We start from the raw sequence: 18,004 nt of genomic DNA, 5'->3' as shown, positions 1-18,004 counted from the left end.
ACGGGTGGGCCAGACAGAAGACACAAATAAGGATGATAAAGGCCGAGTGGGCTGGGTGGGCTGTGCCAAGCTACCCATCAGTTCCTGCTAGAGCCCAGGGCTAAAAATCCAGGTTTTTATGTGAAATCTCTCCAATTTTAAATCTTGGCAATGAACCCACTATTCACCTATTTCTACAACACCATGCAGGCTGAACATCCACTAACACGCTGCCCGTTTGCAACTCTGGTATCAAGTGGACACCGGGAGAAGCAAGTGGGAGAGGTGGGGGGAGCTGGGCAAGTGGCACAGGCAGGGTGGGCTTCCTGGAGGAGGAGAAGGGATGGGCTGGAAGGCCGGTGAGGCTGAGATGGCTGAAGGGCCAGTGCTGGGACTCAGCAGGGATCTACAGGAGGTCTGGGCCTAGGGACTGGACCAAGGGCCAGGGCAGTGACACGCATGAATTTCTGGACATCAGGGACAATGGAAAGGATCTTGTGGCTGCCAAGATGGAATGAGGGAAGGAGCTGGCAGCCAGGGACCAGCTTCCTTGCGGTCTGTGGAGTAGCCTTCTCAGACAGGAAGGGCTGGAGCTGCCAGAGTCTAGAAACTGTTCCATGCACCCCAAGCCTTCATGGTTTCCTCAGAGTCAGGCCCTGTCCTGAGCTGGCGCCTCCTGGAGGGGACAGGGCCACCCTAGCTGCCAGACAGACTGTGGTGAGGGGTGCCGGAAGCCCCAAGGCTAGAATCCTAAGACCTGATGGGCATTTGTAATAAGAGGAAGCAAAGCCAGGGGCCCTTGTCTGTTCTTCCAGCGGAGAAAGATGAGGGGACACTGGTTTGACATTTGACACCCATGGGCCAAGGTCGGTCCAGAGCCTCAGGCTCAGCTCACCGCTTTTCCCTTGGTGGCCACCAGGGGGCAGCAGAGGGCCAGCAGTGCCCCTGGTCCTGGAGCCCCAAAGCTGGGCACCAAGAACGATGACAGCGGACAGGGAGGGGGCCCTCTCCAAGTCTCTGTCCTCTCTGCATGTCCCATGTCCTGCTGGGGCTGCTCTGCTTCTCTGAGTCCCCAACCCTGACCTGGGACATTTGGTGATGCTCTGACCATGGCTGATAACTTTCCTCTTCCCTCCTCCCAGTTTGGTCCCACTGGATAGACACCTTGCCTCCATAACCAAGTATTATTGGCAGCCCCCAACCCCAGTTTTCAAACACCCTTAGGACCCCGAAATTCCACCTACCTGACTTCTGCCTCACTCCTCCTGTCCCCCTCCCCGACTCCGGCTGCTGTGACTCCCTGGATTTCTGGGAGCCCTGTGCGTGCGGGCAGGTGCCCGGCTGCGGGCCAGCCCCTGGCCCTGTGGTTTGGGTGGGTGTCTGCATGCACACGTGCCATCCCTCCTTAGGTCTCCCACACACCTAAGTGGCAGATCTAGGCTCTTCTCCTTTGGAAGTGGTCAAACGGTAGCTCTTGCCCCAAAGCCTTCTTCCCGTGGCTCTGACATCAGACCGAAGCCGGCAGGAGGAAGTGGTCAAGCAGCAGGTAGACGGCCCCAGGAGAGGGGCCTCCTCAGGGCAGGGAGCTACGGCACATGGTTCCTGGGCCACTAACAGGGCAGCCTTGGCTTTTCTGGAAACAGAAGCTTTGCTGCATTAATCAGCTCCTCAGGCCTGCTCTTCTCTATACTCCAGCTTTGTGGTTTACGTCCATGGGTCAGAGAGGAGGCAGAGGGCAGCCTCCAGCCTCAGCCCTGCTCATCTGCTGTTCTGGGGGCAGCAGTGCCCCAGGGAGAGGAAGTCCATGGGCTCATGAGTCCCCGGAGCTCAGGCCCTCCTGTCCCCACATGGCTGGCACTGGGGGGCAGTGGCCTACAGTGGGAGTACAGCACACTGGGCCTGGCATCAGAGGAAGGAGGACCCCAAGCAGACACAGGCAGAACTTGGGAGCCTGAGAGCCAGGCGAGAATGGAATTGGGCCACACCCCGCCCCCAAAGCCTCTGGCCAGGGTTGGGCCCACCGGGGCTGAGGGGAAGGGCAGCAGGCCAGGGGCGCGCTCACTGCCAGCTTCGCTTCTGACGGCTCCTATCACTGCTTCCTCTAACCAGCACCCTGGGCCCTGCTATCTGGCGCTGACTGCCCAGCCTGTCTGAACATCACTCCCCACCTGCGCCCTCCCTGTGGACGGTCAAATCCCACTACCCATAGATTCCTGTCATGTGGGACCTAAGCCAGTGTGACCAGCATTCCAGGTAGTGGAAGGAAAACTCTGTTGTAAGATGTTCAAAGGCTAAAAACACCACCACCTCACCACCTGTGCTGCACCTGCTGGCCTTAGCCAGCGCCCAGGGATCCAGAGTTTGAGGCTGCAGGGAGCCAAGATCAAGGGTATGGGATACCCCAAGATACCTTTCTGTCTTGGGGGAACTGGCTGCGATCACCACCTTTCTCCTCCATGATGATTTCCCCCAACAAAGCTGGATGGAGGGTGTCTTATGCAGTTCCCCTCAGTCCCCTTCCCTTGTCATGGAGTCTCTCTGTGACAACCTCGGTCCACAATAGCACTACTCGCTCCTCTGGCCTGGGGGCTTCCCGACTTGTGCCCTAGTGTGTCCTGACCCTACCTGCTTCAGCCCTGTTTGCTGCTCTCGGCTGGGGCAGGAGGGGAGAGGCTACTAGACACCTGGCCTAGTGGGGAGCGACTGGCTCACCAGGAGCTCACCATTTTGCAGATGGACTTGGCCTCCTCCGAGAACTTTTGGGAGTACACCTCCTCTGTCTCCAGGACCCGGCGGTCCACTTCCTCCCGCTTCACCTTCTCTTTGCGGCCCCGGAATGGTGACTGGCCCTCGATCATCTCGTAGATGAGGCAGCCCAGACCCCAGTAGTCAGGGCTCAGGCCGTATCTCTGGTTGTTCAGGACCTCCGGAGCTGCGGGCAGAGGAGTGGAGCCAGGAGGGGTAAGAGACAGCGGGTGGCAGGACAGAGTTGGGGCAGAAGAGGCCAGGGCTGCCAGTCATACCAACGGAGCCTCAGGCCGTCCTGCACCCAGCAGTGATGGTGCTGCTCACAGAAGGCCTGAAGCTTCATGGCAGGGACACGCTTGCCCCTGCTGACTCCTACTCGTCAACAGCCATAAACATCACCTCCTCCAGGGAGCCTGCCCTGACTGCTCTCCTCAGTGCTCCTGAAAGGCTCGGACTATGGCTTTAGAAGCCTGACCACAGCAGAAGGAAATGTCCCTCCCACTAGAATCCGAGCTGCCTTATTCACTGCTGTGTCCCAGCAAGGGGGGGTGACACCTGACATGGAGTAGGTGCCACGGCCATATTTATTTCTAGAAACGAAGGTGTGTCCACCCAAAGTAAAGATGATTTTAAGTTTACCCAGAATTAAAACCACCTCTCGCTATGGCTTCCCTACTACTTCGATGAAAATATTCTAGATTAACCATCCAAGTGTGAAAAAGATAAGCTTCGTGTCATCAGACACTCATAGACATTGAGAGGCAAAAGCCCGTGAGCCTACACCAGATGCCCTGCGGGTGGCCGCAGGCAATGCCCCATGTGAAAGGAGACAGATGTAGGTGTCCACAAACACCGATTGCCGTGTCACCCGTCCAACCATCCACCCGTCCATGAGCAGCGGCATGGGGGTGCTCACAGCTGCGTATATGGAGGTACACCCCCCCACAGGCTCCCAGATGACACACAATCTGAAAGGCATCTTCCAGCAGCAGAGACAACATACAGAATCGGCTGCAGGTGCTGTTGGCACGAGCCTGGCAGGGGATGACATCCCCGGCTCCCAGAGCTTTCTGGAGCCCCACTTTCTGGGGTGAGTGGGCATATGTGTGTGAGACACCATGCGCAGGAGGCAGCCCAGGGATGTCCTTCACTGGGAGGGGGGATTCCAGGGGACCAGAGGGAGCTCCGGGTCTCTTCCTGTAGCCCTCAGGATGATGGTCCGGGAGTAAGCGTGCAAGGTGAGGGGCAGGGGGCAGGTCAGGCCTAAGGCTGGTCTCTACTTAGCATCTTGCTTAGTGACATGGCAGGTGGTGCACTCCTTTCTGGGTATTTCTGAGTGACTCCCTTCCTCTCAGAGCCTCTCTGAGAGGCTGCCTGCCAGCTCACCAGCCCCCCACCTTGAGATCAGCCTCCCCTGAGCAGCGCAGTATGCCAGCACTGACCTCTGACGTGGAGAGTGGCTTGGCTTTGCGGTGCAGGTGGGGCTGGGATGAGGGGTTCAGAGAGCTCAGTTCAGGGAGGCTGAACCCTGGGCCCAACACGCCCCCACCCTGGCTAGGACCTCCCACTGCCCACTGTGCCTCTACTACTGCTCAGAGTTGCACAAAGAGGCTGGCGGCCCAAGAGGTGGGCTTGGGGAGGGGCCACACCCATACTCACCCATGTAGCCGACAGTGCCCACGCGGCCACGGATCAGGTCTCCCTCAGGGATCTTCACAGCCAGACCCAGGTCCGAAATCCGGATGTGGCCTGAGTGAGGAGAGTAGCGTCAGCAGGTCCCTGGGCTGGCTGTATGGACCGCTCTGGGCAGGGCCACACACCCCCTGGGCAAGGCTCACGGATTCTCGAGTTTTTGTCGGTCTGCAAGGAGGGGAATCATCAGCAGCCCCTCGGGGTGACTGCAGGCCCCTGGGAGAATCCAGGCATCAGAGCACGTGGGTCAGTCATTACTTTTCAGGAAGAAAACATAAACTAGGAAAGGATGGCTGGACTTGGCTGGACAATGGCCAACTACCTCATAAAATGCCCTTGTGGGCTTTTGGGAAAGCTGAGATCACCAAGTTTAACACGCCTTGGCCTGATTCTGGGATTGCTTCATGGGGAAAATGGGAGATTTTCCTGAAATTTTATGATTTGCCTAAGAGGTAAAATTAGAAAGCAACTTGGGAAGCAACTCCCTGTCCTGTCTTGTTATCTTTGGAGAAACAGAGTAAAGTCGTCCAGGCCTTAGGAAGACTGAGAGATGGTACTGAGTCGGGGACTGACCCCCAAAGGCTGAGATGACACAGTGCTGAGACAGAGCTCTGTCTCGCTGTTGTCCTGTTCAGCAACCCACCCAGGCCAGGTCATGGCCACATCTGCCCCCTCTTCCTTGTCTATGCCTGCCAGGGCCCCATAGCCTGGACCCCAGCAAGGCCGAACATCAAGGACCCTCCCCACCAGGCCAGAGCTGTGTGGATTCCCTGGCTTAGCAGCCCCCAATAGAAGGTGGCAGGGGGAGAAGAGAACACACAGGTTCCAGCCATTGGGCTGCAGACCAGGTTCTGAGACCAGCAGGGAACAAGAACCCCAGTGTGCACTGGGTTCATCCAAGGCAGGCCCGGGGCCCTCTGCCCACTCCTCCACATGGTAGCACCACACTCAAACTTCCCTCCAAGGTCACCAATGACCTGCCTCCCTTCTTCCCTCCCCTCTGCCTGGGGCTGCCTGGTATCTGGGGCATGCTATCGGGGGAGGCCCTGGTTTCTGGTCTCAGGTCCCTACTGATACTGCTGGGTAACCTTGGCAGGTTGGCTCCTCTAAGCTTTAATCTTGTCATCTGTCAAAGGGGCCCAGGGATGCTGGCCCTGCCCCCTCTGCAGATAGGGGAAGATCTAGTCAGGTAACAGGTGTAAACACCGTTTCCCTGTTGTGCAAGGTTGAACAGCTGTGAGGGGTTACTGTAGCTGCTCTGGTTACCAGTGGGTGTGTACGTGTGTGCGCACACACATGCACACACAAGCAAAAAGCAATGGTCATGCACGAATAATACTGAACATGTCTAGAGCAGGTTGTAGCTGGTGAAAGTTTCCCTTCAAGTCATCCTGGAGGCTCACCACCACCCCCGCCCTCTGGAGTGGGCAGAGCAGGGCCCACTGTTTCCAGGTCACAGGCGAGGAAGACAGGGTGCAGGGAAGTCATGTGAGAGTTAAGTACTTGCCCAGGATCTCTGAAATTCCAGACCCCTCAATCAGTACCCTCTTTCTCCCTGTCTCTCTCTTCCTCTCTTTTGGCCAAGCCACGCTACTTCTTCATCAAGGAGGAGCTTTTTCCATGCCCACTGCCTTCCTTACGCACCCGGGAGTGGGGGAAAGGGGTGGGTACTCCCTACTCCCCCTACTTGCCCACTGCCCTCCCACAGTCCCAGAGGGCAGTCTCAGAGCCTCTGAGAGGCTCTGCTGGAAGGCCCGCTCTTCCCTTTGGGCTGTGACGCTTATCTTGACTACACAGCAGGAAAGGGGTCTCCCAAGTTGCTCCCCAACTTACCGTAATCATCGAGCAGGATATTTTCAGGTTTCAAATCTCTGAAAGAGAAGACAGCAAGCACGTGAGTTTGGGCATTCTGAGCATCAGGGCATGGCCACCTGGGTTGACCTCTTTCCGTGTCTCCTTCCTACCTCTTGGTTCATACTGTCTGGTCTCTCTCTGGATCCAGACAATCCTGGACTAATGTCCCTCCTCCCGCTATCTAGGACAAACGCCGCTGTTTCCAGGCATCTTCTCGACCCTGGCGATGACTGGGAAGGGGTCAGGCAAAGGCCTGCCCTGGCTCCCATCTGCACACTGATGGCCCCAGGGCGGAGCGTGGCTCTGGCTGGCATGGTGAGAGACCCCTCCGGGGCTGGGATCACCTGGAGGTCTCAGGATGCCCTGGGATGAAGGCAGAGCGAGGCCCGGGAATTAGCGAAGAGAAGTTACTGAGAACACAGTACCAGCTGCAGATCTGGGGCAGAGAATTGTCCAGGAGGGACCCCCTTTGGGAAGGAGACACCTGGAGCCTGGTACATCTCCCAGTCCAGCAGTGACACACGCCTGGGAGAAAGCGCAGCGGCAAGGCACAGCTGTAGGCGTGCCCCTATCCTTCTGTCCCTGCTGTCTCTTCTCTTTGGTGACATCATCACTGTTCATAAGATTGTGCGCCCCTCCTCCATGGAGGTTGGGAGGCGGCAGAAGTGTCCGGTCTTACTAGCGGCAGGTCCTCTCTGTGGGTAAAAGAGCAGCATTGGGACGGCGCGACTCAGTTAAGCCATTAGCATCTGGACTGAGGATGCAATTCTCAACCAACAGGCTTTGCTTATTTAACTGATGGCAGCTGTCCTCGTGGGGAATGGTTACTGTGTTCAAATCCAGTGGGGCAGCCTCACTAGTTGATAATGGGTTTGTACATAGTTATTCATTACAAAATACTTTGCCACTGTTATTTAACTGGCATTCTATTGATGTGCTAACAATTCCAAATAAGGGCAAGAGCCACCACCTGAGCAAGCCAGCAGCCGCAGGGTTGGAAAGATAGCTAGCCGGCTAGCAGGCACGGGCCAGAACCCAAACCTGCAGAGAGCCCGTGGCAGGCAGTGGAGGCCAGGGAGGCGCTGTGGTTCTCTTCTTCCAGAGAATAAGGACTAGAACTTGGAGGCCCACCTTTCTTTTTGTTTTAAGTGAAAAGCAATCAAGTGGGGAGTTCTTTTTTCAACCCATAGGGAATTTTTTCTCTTCTCACTTGAATGAAAACAGAACAAGAGCCTAAATGGATAGATGGTGGGGGTGGTGCGGGGGAGGGGAGAGCCAGTCATCAAGGCCATTCCTTCTTGCTTTCAAAACTGTCTTGGCCAAGAGCTCTGTAGCAAAGGTTTTCACGTTGGGGTGTGCATGCCTGCTGGGTCTGCGGGAACCATCCAGAGGGCTCCCGTGTGCTGCCATTTTCAAGAATACCTAAAGAAGAAAATTCAAGAATTTTCTGCCTTTCTAGATCCTCAAGACAAGAAAGCCCTGTCCCGGCATTCTCTGGGATCTCCGCTCCCACTTGCCCTTTCTCCGTGGAACCGACTCCAAGTGACAGAAGAAAAGCAGGGTCCTTCCCGCTCTGTGACCTTGGCGCCCTGCTCCATGGTGTGAAATCCCCCAGGATCCCAATTAGAAAAGGGTTCTACTAATAATCATTACAACGGCAACTCAGTGGACGTTATTTTAACACTTACAGCCTGTGGTCAAAGGAAATTTAAAAAAATAAAATCTTATCTATCCCCATATCACAGGGCTGCACGCTGATCAATGACAGACTTTTGGGGGGAAAATGACATTATAATAACATTCTGTGAGGATGGAAAAAAGGATGATAGAGAATCCCTTGCCTTTGAAGAATTTTCACGCATTTTTAAAATGCATAATGGTGGAAATCACTTTGCGACAGCGCTCAGATTCTACTGAATACCTTTTAAAGTGTGATGGAACTGTTCAGTTTCAAAATACTAGCTCCTATTTTAACAGACGATAAACTATTTCAGATGTCTCCGTAATGTATAAGGGCACACAGATTTTCAAATTTCCTGGAGAGGGGCAGTGAGAAAAGGCTGAAGACCTCCACTCGTGGAATCCATCCAGCAGGACGGAGTGGGACCAACGTCCATTCTGCTGCCTGCGTGTGTGCTGACCCCACCAAGGTCTTTCTGGAGCAGGCTCACTGCGCTTCCCGCATGCTGGGCTGGAAGGGACGCGGGGTATGGCCCGACTCACCAATTCTGAGGGAACATCGCCTCCTACACTTGGCCCCCAAGCAGTCCAGGGTGTGAGTCTCTATGGCAATGGCCAGGCCCTGAGTCCCAGGGCGGGGTGCCTGCCTGACCGAGGATGGGGTGGGTCTCCGGTGGCAGGACAGGACGGGGAGCCGGCTCACCTGTACACCGTGTTCTCCCGGTGGAGGTCTTCCAAGCCACAGAGGATCTCTGCCGCGTAAAACAAGGCTCGCTCCTCCTCGAAGCCAGGGTTACCCATGTTGTAGATGTGGAACTTGAGGTCACCCCCATTCATGATGGTCAGAACCAAGCACAGCGCGTCCTTGGTCTCATAGGCATAGGCCAGGTTGACCTGGGAGCACAAGACAGCACGAAGGTGAGGTCCCAGCGACTGCCACCCACTTCCGCTCATCCTCCTCAGGTTCTGTGAAGCCGGGGCGGGGGGGGGGGGGAGAAGGGTGGGAGCGGGGTCCTCAGCAGCTCCATACCACTGCCCGGCACTCCGCCAGCCTCATGGTGCCCCTGCCCACTGCCCCTCTTGCCTGAAGCAGGACACACGTCCAGATACTGTGGTTCCAGGTGAGGAGACAAAGTGGGGAGCGCAGGCTGGTACTCTGCCCTTTTAGAAAGCCTGACGGGATGTTTGTTTACACAGACAAAAAAGCCTGCATGTGCTTCATTCAGGGAAGACTGGGTGGCCTTGTTGGCCAGCCAAGAAAAGCAGGGCCCAGATGCCTTTTGGGCTGGGGTCTCATTACCACAGGGACACTGGGAGTGGGCTCGAGAGGTGGCCGGAGGGACTCTGTGAAGGGGAACACAGTTCGGCAAAGTCTGCCTCCGCCTGCATGCAGGACACATCTGGTCAAAGGGACCATTAATAGGAAGGACTTAGTTCCCTGCTGGTGGAGACCAGCTCAAGGATGCAGGGGGGACCATGGGGTTGTGGGAAATGCAGCAGGGCTGGGTCTGAGGTAAAGTCCGCTGGTGGTACTTGTCCTTCTCCACATAGGGAGCCAGTCCAAATGAAATCCGGCCACTATGGACCAGGCTGGGCACAAGCAGGGCCATAAAACTTGGAGGCAAAGGCCAGGAACAATGGCAGTTATTCTGAGGAAAGGACAGAACGCGAGCTGAGCAAGAGGGCTCTGGGGACAGTGCTCAGTGCCAGCTGCCAGGCCGGCCCTCCCTCCCACACCTGCCCACAGAGACCTAGGAGGGGCTCCTGGAGGGCGCTGGGTGAACTCCCTGCTGGGGGCAGTGGATGGGGCCCAGTCAAGGGTGGTCCAGGCCCTCGAAGATGTGCCACCCCGTTTATCAGGCAGACCACCCTCTTCCCCTCTGAGTAGCACCCACTGTCACCAACCCCGGTGAGAGCTGGCGCTGCCCCTTCCTGCAATGATGAGGGCTCCATGGGCAGCATCGAGGGAGTGACCTGTGGTCCCCACTGAAAGGGGCTGGCAGCACAGAGGGAGGCTGGGCGCTGGGGGCAACCTGAGAGGAGACCCGGAGATGCATACTCCCATCCGCTTTGAATGTCGCCTTAGAAAACCACACCCTCTGGGGAATGACAAAAGCATTAGGCTGCCAGCACCTCCTGCTCTCACACAGCTGGTGGGCGTTCGACCAGGACACTGACGGAGAGCCGTTCGGGAACTGCTACCAAATGGGAAATGCACGCGGCCTCTGATGCCACAGTTCCTCCACCAGGAACCCATCCTACAGACACGCTCCTGGATATGTGCCAAAGGGATGTTCAAGGCTGGACACGGCAGCCTCACTGGCCGTGTGACCTGCGCGCAGGGACCCACGGGGACCGGTTGCGCAGATGACGGGTTATCTCCGTGCTGCACGGCAGGGAGGGGGGTGCACAGCATCAAAAACAGAGCTACGGCTGTAGGTTTGGCCACAGGAAAGGACCTCAATTCAAGGGGAGAGCACTGCAGCTTAGGGCGTCTGGTAGGGCTCCACTGGCTAAAAACATCAGAAAGCCTCTTCGTGAATCCCCCATGCTCGGATGGTTACCCGGAGAGGGAGGCTTTTGTTTGTATCTCAGACCTCTCTGTGCTGTGGGAGTTTCACCCTGTACATGTTTTTTTATAGTGACATGTGGCAGAGGGATTGAGAGCTGACCAAACACCCACATGCTCTTCCACATTTCCCTGCAGCTGGCCGGGCCCTGGCAGTGACTAGTTCTGGCCCACGGGCTGTGGGCGGTGTGAGGAATGTCCCAGCGGCTGAGGCAGCGAGGGTCCCTGGACAAACCCGCCAGCACACACTTGTAAGACTCTAGGTGGGGCAGCTGTAAGGTAGAGAAGGGCGGCTAGATGTGGCTGGTCTCTGTGTGCGTGACAATGGTCTTTCTTGTGTCCAGCTACTTGGGGCTCGGGGGTGGTGTGTTACCGCAGCAGAGCCCAGCCAAGACATGGTAACAAAATGAACACAAACAAGATGGCATCACTCCAGGATATCGACACTCAGGTCTCCCCCATGGTGAAACCAGCCTACGGGGGTCTGTGGGAACACAGCTCCTTGGCTGGGCCCAGGGCAGGCTGCTTTTTCCACTGAGGAGTTTACAAGGTGGTTCTGGAGAACAGAGGCCTTGGTCCCACACACAGAGGGGAGCCAGGCCAGTTTTGAGTGACTGGAGCAAGTCAGCCACGGTTGGCCGTGGGGAGCCTTGTGATGGAGGGAAGGCCTGGTCGCCTTTCCGCTGCTTCATCCTCACTGCGGTCCACTTCCCTGCGGGCTGGGGACCTGCCACTCTGGAGGACCCCCCCTTCCCAAGGGGTGGGAGCCCTGGTCACTAGAAGGGTGGCCTGGCACTGGGCCCTGGACACTCACCACGAAGCGGCTGTTGACCTTCTCTAGGATCTGCTTCTCGTTGAGCGCCATGGACTCCCCTTTCCTTTTCTTGATCCTCTTCTTCTCCAAGCGCTTGCAGGCATACATTTTCCCCGTGGCCCGAACCTGGCAGGCACAGACCTGAGATGCGAGACAGAAGCCAAGGGTATGGGACAGGTGAAGGCCGACCCCAGGCTCCTCCAAGGCCAGGACGCTGGGTCGGTAGGGCTGGGAACTGATGTGCCAGAAGCCTGGCCGGAGCGTGCTCCCAGTCACAGGACCTACGGATGCCTGGCCTTGGGCCCACTGCTGCACCAGGCCCTGCCCTCAAGCACTGGCTTCAGTGTCCCTTGGTTCCCTCCCTCTAGCCTTCGGGAAATCAGAGCTTTTCAAGGTGCACAAGCAAACATTTCATGCCGCTGTTTACATAACCGGCCAAAGCCTAAAGTGCTGTCCCTCTCTCAGAGATAACTAGAGTTTCTCTGTCCCAAGCTTCCACCCAGATGTGGCCATTGCTAGCTGGGGACTACATAGCACCAGCTGCTGGGAAGATAGGCTTATTTGGGTGTGAGACCCCTAACAACCCTGACTCTATAATTCAGCGAAATAGGAGCCAAACCATTTGGGTTCTTATCTTCTTGGTTCCACCCTTTTTTTTGTTGTGTGACCTTGGCTGGGTCATCAACCATTCTGACCCTCAGTTTTCCTCATCTCTAAAATGGGCATATCAAGGCTTGCCTCACAAACTGGGATGATCAGATGAAGTGCAACAGCACATTAATGGCAGCATGGGGCCAAGATTCTGGGGTCCCTCATGCCCTCACTCCTCCGTCCAAAGACAGCCAAGAACGCCCACTGCTCCCTCCAGACGCCACCCTGAGGCTGGCCCCAAGCGCACTTCCATCCCACGGGCCCTGCGGCCAGCCGCCTTTCCCACCCCTGCAGCACCTCCTGTTCCCGGGCCCACGCCTCACCTTCCCTCCCCGCCAGGGGGCGCAGTACACCTTAAGCCCATCCAGAAGGGACAGAAACAGGGACAGGAGTAGGGGAACTTCCCACTGAAGACGCGGATGTTCACTCACCTCCCCAAAGCCCCCTTTGCCTAGTACTCGGTACTGCCTGAAGGTGTTTTTGGTTACCGGTTGCCTGGAAAAAAGCAAGAATCCAACACTGGTCTCATGGCGTTGAGATGAAGAATCCACAAGAAACAGACGACCGCAGCCCTGCGTGCCCTCCGAATCATCGCCACAGACGGGTCCCTCAAGGACTTGCTCTGGGGCTGGGTGTTCAAATCCCAGGCCACCCGCCCTCGGTCCCCTGTGACTTGGGACCCAAGCAATCCTCGCTCGCTCGCTTGGAGGGAAGAGCAGAGGTGTGAAGGGGCTGTTTCATGCACTTTCCGTGTGGCTCCCTCTCTCTCCAAATGAAAATGCAGTGGCTAAGCTCAGAAAGCAGCTGCGCTCTCTGCAGGGAGAAGGGAGGGGGCCAGGAGCCCCACAGTTTGGTGTCCCAGGGAGGACACAATAGCCCTCCCCACACCTGCACATCTGGTCCACCTGCCCACCTCTTGGCCCCAGAGGGAAAGGGTGCTGGTCACCTTTAACGCAGGTCTCCAGCCCTCCCTCCCCCAAGGGCCCCTTCATCACAATCCCCCCCCAGTTCTGCAACACTAGAAGCTCCTGTCTGCCCAAAGCACTATTTACGAAGTAATCATTGCTTTGTATCTCCTCGCCCCCATTTTTTTTTAAAAGATTTTATTTATTTATTTGACAGAGAGAGATCACAAGTAGGCAGAGAGGCAGGCAGAGAGAGAGAGGAGAAAGCAGGCTCCCTGCTGAGGGATGATGATGCGGGACTCAATCCCAGGACCCTGGGATCATGACCTGAACCCAAGGCAGAGGCCTAACCCACTGAGCCACCCAGGAGCCCCACTGGCCCCCATTTTAATTAGCTAAAGCCATTTATGTCTAATCAGACAGACCCTCTAATCCCGAGGCAAGGGTGGGACCTCACAGAGTGAACAAACGGCCATCTAAAATCGCCTTGAAGAACTCCAGGGTGCAGACAGCCTGGGCTTGGTCATCACCGGCCTGTTTGGCTGAAAATAGTCAGCTGCCCCCAACCCAGCTTTTCTGAGGTGTAACTGACAAATGGTACCCAACTGATGCTTTGATACAGGGACACACTGTGAAAGGATCACCACAATCAAGCTAACTGTCACCTCCCATGGTTACCATGTTCCCTCTTCCCTTCTCACTGGTAAGAACACTTAAGATCTCCTGTCTTAGCCAACTTCAAGATACAGGACCATGAACTAGAGTCACGTCACTGTACGTCAGCTCTCCTGAGCTTATCCGTCTCCCAGAACTGAAACCTTGCCTCCCTCGACCTCTATCTCCTATGACCTCCACCCCCCACCCCCGGCTCCTGGCAGTCACCAGCCGCTCTCTGCTCCTAGGACTGGGACATTATCTGAGATTCCACATCTAAGTGAGATCACGCAGGATCTGTCTGTGTCTGGCTTATGTCACTTAGCAGAACGTCCTCCAGGTTCCTCAATGTTATCACAAATGGCAGGATTTCCTTCTTTTTTCCGGCTCAGTAATACTCTGTTGTATGTATCTACCACGTATCTACCCTCCCACGCTCACTGCAGCATTACTCACAAGGGCTAAGAGATGGAAACAACCCAAGCTTCCTTGGACCATGAACAGATAAAGAACAATCCGCTTTTAGGAGGTCAAACTTAGCTCTTGGACCTCCAGGACTATTTCTGAGCATCCCCCAACCCCACCGCAGGGGCTGGACCAGGGCACACGCTAGAGTATGCCTGAGCTGCCCCACATAAGTGGGTCAGCTTGAGAAAGACGGGGGAGCCTCTGGTCACCCAGCAGCTCCTGAATGAACCCTCTGTTGCCACCCTTCTTGCTGCCGGGTCCCAAAGGTCCTCACGCCACACCTCTCACAGGACAGCCCCAAACCCCCCGCCCCTTGGTGGCTCTTTCTGGCAGGCCCGTCTGGAGCTCATGAGCCCTGACTCACTCTCTTCTGTTTCTTTGCAGGGCGGGGAGGGGTTTGCCACACGGATTACATCCCCGCTGGGAGCACAGGGCCGCCCCCCAGTGGACACTCCCAAGGCTCCGGGTCCTCCTGCCCACGAGCGGCCCGCGACAGCAAAGCCTCCATGTGGCTGCATGGGCCATGCGGCCCTGGGCAGCGTCCCTACAGCCGCCCTCGAAACCACATGAAGGCGCCCGGGCCTAACAGTTTACGATACATGGAGAACAAACAGTCGGTCGGCGTTACCACAGAGCTCCTCTGCGAGGGGAAATGAGTGTAATACAGTCTCCGAGGAATTTCTCGGTTAACCTTGGGAGGGAGAAAATCCCTTTAATATTTCAACAGTACAGCACGAACAGGCCATGATCTTGTTAGCAAAAAAAAAAAAAAAAAAAAGGAAAGGGAGGAAGTGGGGTGCTGTCAGTCATTCAGGGGCATTTCTAGGCCAGGCTCCTGCCCTAGTGGCTTCAACGACTTAATGCCCACAAAAGGGCCTAACTTCTTCAGAGTTAACACACAGATTTAAAAAGCCTCTTTCTCCATTTCAAGTAGCCAGGAGAGACAAGCAAAGTCAAAGCCAATGGCCACATTCTATTGAACAGAGTGCTGGGTGGAGTAAGGGGGAAGGACTTGATCAAAGGGCCTTGGCTTCAGGTTCCAGCCTTGCCAGGCCCTTGCTGTGTGACTCAGGACCGATCGATCAACCTCTCTGAGCCTTGTATCTTCAGTAAAACGACTCTGAAAAGGCATCTGTATCCCAAGGCTCTTTGTAAGCTGCTGTGTGAGTGTCAGATATCGTTATTAGAACTCTAGGAACAAGGGTGCATGGTGGCTCAGTCGGTTTAGCATCTGCCTTCGGCTCAGGTCATGGTCCCAAGGTCCTGGGATCAAGCCCTGTGTTGCGTTCCCTGCCCAGTGGGGAACCTGCTTCTCTCTCTCCCTCTGTTGCTCCCCCTGCTTGTATGTGCTCACGTGCTATCAAAAAAAAAAAAAAAAAAAAAAAAAGAACTCTAGGAACAAAGGACATCTCCCTTCCGGAGTCTTTAGGGTAAGAGTCCCCACTGCGTGAAGCACCTTGCACAGGCACAGTGTATTCTGCACAACTGCATCAGGAGGTGGGACGGTCCCCACTGTGCAGGTGAGAATGTTTAGGCTCTGAGAGGGGACACGAGTTGCCCAAGGTCATGACGGTAAGTGGTGGCTCTGGGGCTGGGATCCCAGGAAGCCTGCTGCAGAGCCCACATCCAGTGTCTCAAGCCTACACTGCCGCCCCAGGAAGATGGGCAGAGGTCGGGGTGTGTGGCACACACCCTGGGCTCGGGAGTGGGGGGCAGGGGGTGGCGAATACGTCCCCACCACACTGTCCTGTGATCATCGGAACACAAGGGCCAGCTGTTCCTTCCCATACCAGACACTTGAGGGTGACAGACACAGTGGCACTGATGATCTCACCGACAACCACGACAACTGTATCCTGCCTTTGACTTCCCGGGGCCAGATGGCTGACCTCTGCTGAACACTTGCCTTATTGTAAGCATGGACCACGTTTACCTCTGCTCGTCCACACCCAGGCCTACGAAGGCATGCGCTATTATGATCCCCATCTCACAGATAAGAAAACTGAAGCGGGGAGGGGTGAGCAGCCCTTGCTGAGGTCCCTGCGAAGGTAGAGCCAGGACGCAGACCCAGGTTGTGGACCCCAGGGCCCTCAGCAGGATGTCTGCCCTGACCCTCACCTCCTCGGCTCTCCTGGAGCCACTGTGCGCATGTGCAAGGGGGCCAGTGGCAGCTAGTGGCCCCCAGAGAAGATTGACCCCTGCTCCACTGTCATTCCCACCAGTCAGGGTGGACAGAAACGAACCCCTCATGGTACAGAGCTGGGTGTTTCCCTCTGGGCTTCCTGAAGTGGGCAGGGGAGAGCCGTGGATGGGCTCTTTGGGCAACTTGTCCTACAGCTTCCTATGCGTCTGCAGGGCACTCAGCCAGCAAAGGTGGTGACAGGCAGAAGCAAAATGGCTCCTGGCTCTCTGCCCAGAGGGTGCCCAGATGCCTGTGGGGGGCAGGCCTCAGGCACATGGACCCCTGGGCTGTGGAAGGGGATGCTCCTGCCCTTGTCTACCAGTGCAGCCCAGCACAGATTTAACGTAGGCAATGCCCTGTTCTGCCAATTCTGAACAGTGTGGTGGGCAGAGCCCTGTGCTGGGGTCCTGGGCCGGGCCCTCCCCCCAGCTGCCCTGCTGGCCTGCTGTGTGACCAGCCCACGCCCTCTGGGTGGCTCTCCTTCCTCTTCAGTCACACAGAGGCCGAGTCACTGCCATGTCTGTGTGAGCACTTTGCAGAGAAAAGGCAGTAAACAAAACAGGAAAAGATACTCAATTTTATCCATTATTAGAGATGAGAAGATAAACAAGAAGGAAAACCTGCTGCTCACACACCGGCCAGGAAAGCACGAGAACAGTGCGGGTGAGGCTGAGGGGAAGCAGGCACCGAGACACTGGCGGGACTGGAAACGGGGGGCAGCTGTCTGGGAGGGTAGCTTAGCGGTCCCTCACGGTTTCACTTTGGCCGAAATTCCTCTGTGGGGATTTCTATGGATTTCTTCATGTACTACTGAAAGCACATGAAGATGTATCTACCAAGCTATTCATTATTTAGGGAAGATTGTACACAAAACTGAGAGCAACCTCTATGTCCATCCACAGGGGACTGAGCTAAACTCATTCATGAGTCACTCTGCGACTCACTCGGAGAACACAGCAGCTCTTCATCCGCGGACAGAGAGAGAATCCCCCAAACAGTGAACCAAACAAGTAAGGATAAGTACGTATGTATTTATGAGAGTGAGTGTGCGTATACACTTTAATAAGCACAGAACATTTCTAGAAGAGCCAAGAACTTAATCAACAGGAGGATGGCTAATTTTACTTGAACCATGGAGCCACGGAGGTAGCTGATTTTTCTGAGCTCTCAGCTGGAAAGCCCGTCGCCCCACCTTTCGCACGCACGCGGCACACACGTGCAGGGGGACTGTGCCGGGAGCACTCACCTTTCCAACCACTTCCACTGCAGAAAGCGATCAAAATACATGCTGTCCAGATACTCATGGAAGGGCTCTCCCTTCAGGTAGTCATGGACAGACCTGGCTCGGAGGGAAGAAATGAACATTTTACAATCCTGGCCTGAAGCCGACGGGCAGAGCCATGGATACGTATCCGCAGGGTAACACCTTGCCTCAGAGGCCTGTCTTCCTACCAGAGTGACCGCCTGATCCCGTGGGCACTTACTGGGGCCCCGCCACGGCACGGCTCTAGGCGCGGGCTAGAGCTGTGAGCGTGAGGTGGGTGTTGTGATGTGGGACAACCGTCAAAGAGAGGCCTACAGAAGCATATTATCAAGACAGAGAGTTAAGTGAGGCCCCTGGGGGGCTCATGAAGGGACTCTTGAGCTGCTGTGAGGACGAAGAATACTTAAGCTGGTGCAGGGGAGAGTGTGTGCAGGGATGGGCAGAGTAGGGATGTAGCGTTTGGAGGGCCCAGGCTCTGGATTTGGTCCAGGACCAGAGAAGCCACTGGGAGCTTTCCATCGCTGCAGCAGAGTTGACCAGTCGC

At 56.0% G+C, this 18,004-nt stretch overlaps 1 protein-coding gene across 4 annotated transcripts in view; it reads right to left on the bottom strand.

The window, feature by feature from the left end:
- Nucleotides 1-18,004, bottom strand: part of GRK5 (G protein-coupled receptor kinase 5) — a 216,882-nt gene that overhangs the window by 9,708 nt on the left and 189,170 nt on the right. For 3 of the 4 annotated variants that reach the window (XM_047701332.1, XM_047701331.1, XM_047701333.1), the window contains 7 exons: nucleotides 17,443-17,535; nucleotides 12,419-12,482; nucleotides 11,337-11,477; nucleotides 8,657-8,847; nucleotides 6,253-6,290; nucleotides 4,387-4,476; nucleotides 2,703-2,911 (listed from right to left, as the gene is read on the bottom strand). In XM_047701332.1, the coding sequence (XP_047557288.1) occupies nucleotides 2,703-2,911; nucleotides 4,387-4,476; nucleotides 6,253-6,290; nucleotides 8,657-8,847; nucleotides 11,337-11,477; nucleotides 12,419-12,482; nucleotides 17,443-17,535 (826 nt within the window). Of the gene's footprint in view, nucleotides 1-2,702; nucleotides 2,912-4,386; nucleotides 4,477-6,252; nucleotides 6,291-8,656; nucleotides 8,848-11,336; nucleotides 11,478-12,418; nucleotides 12,483-17,442; nucleotides 17,540-18,004 lie in introns of all 4 variants that reach the window. The other variant, XM_047701334.1, reaches the window with a different exon arrangement.

Source organism: Lutra lutra, chromosome 14 (assembly GCF_902655055.1).
Source record: "Lutra lutra chromosome 14, mLutLut1.2, whole genome shotgun sequence".
NCBI lineage: Eukaryota > Metazoa > Chordata > Mammalia > Carnivora > Mustelidae > Lutra > Lutra lutra.
Note: the sequence above shows the minus strand (reverse complement) of the source record. Positions and strands in the feature narration are given on the sequence as shown.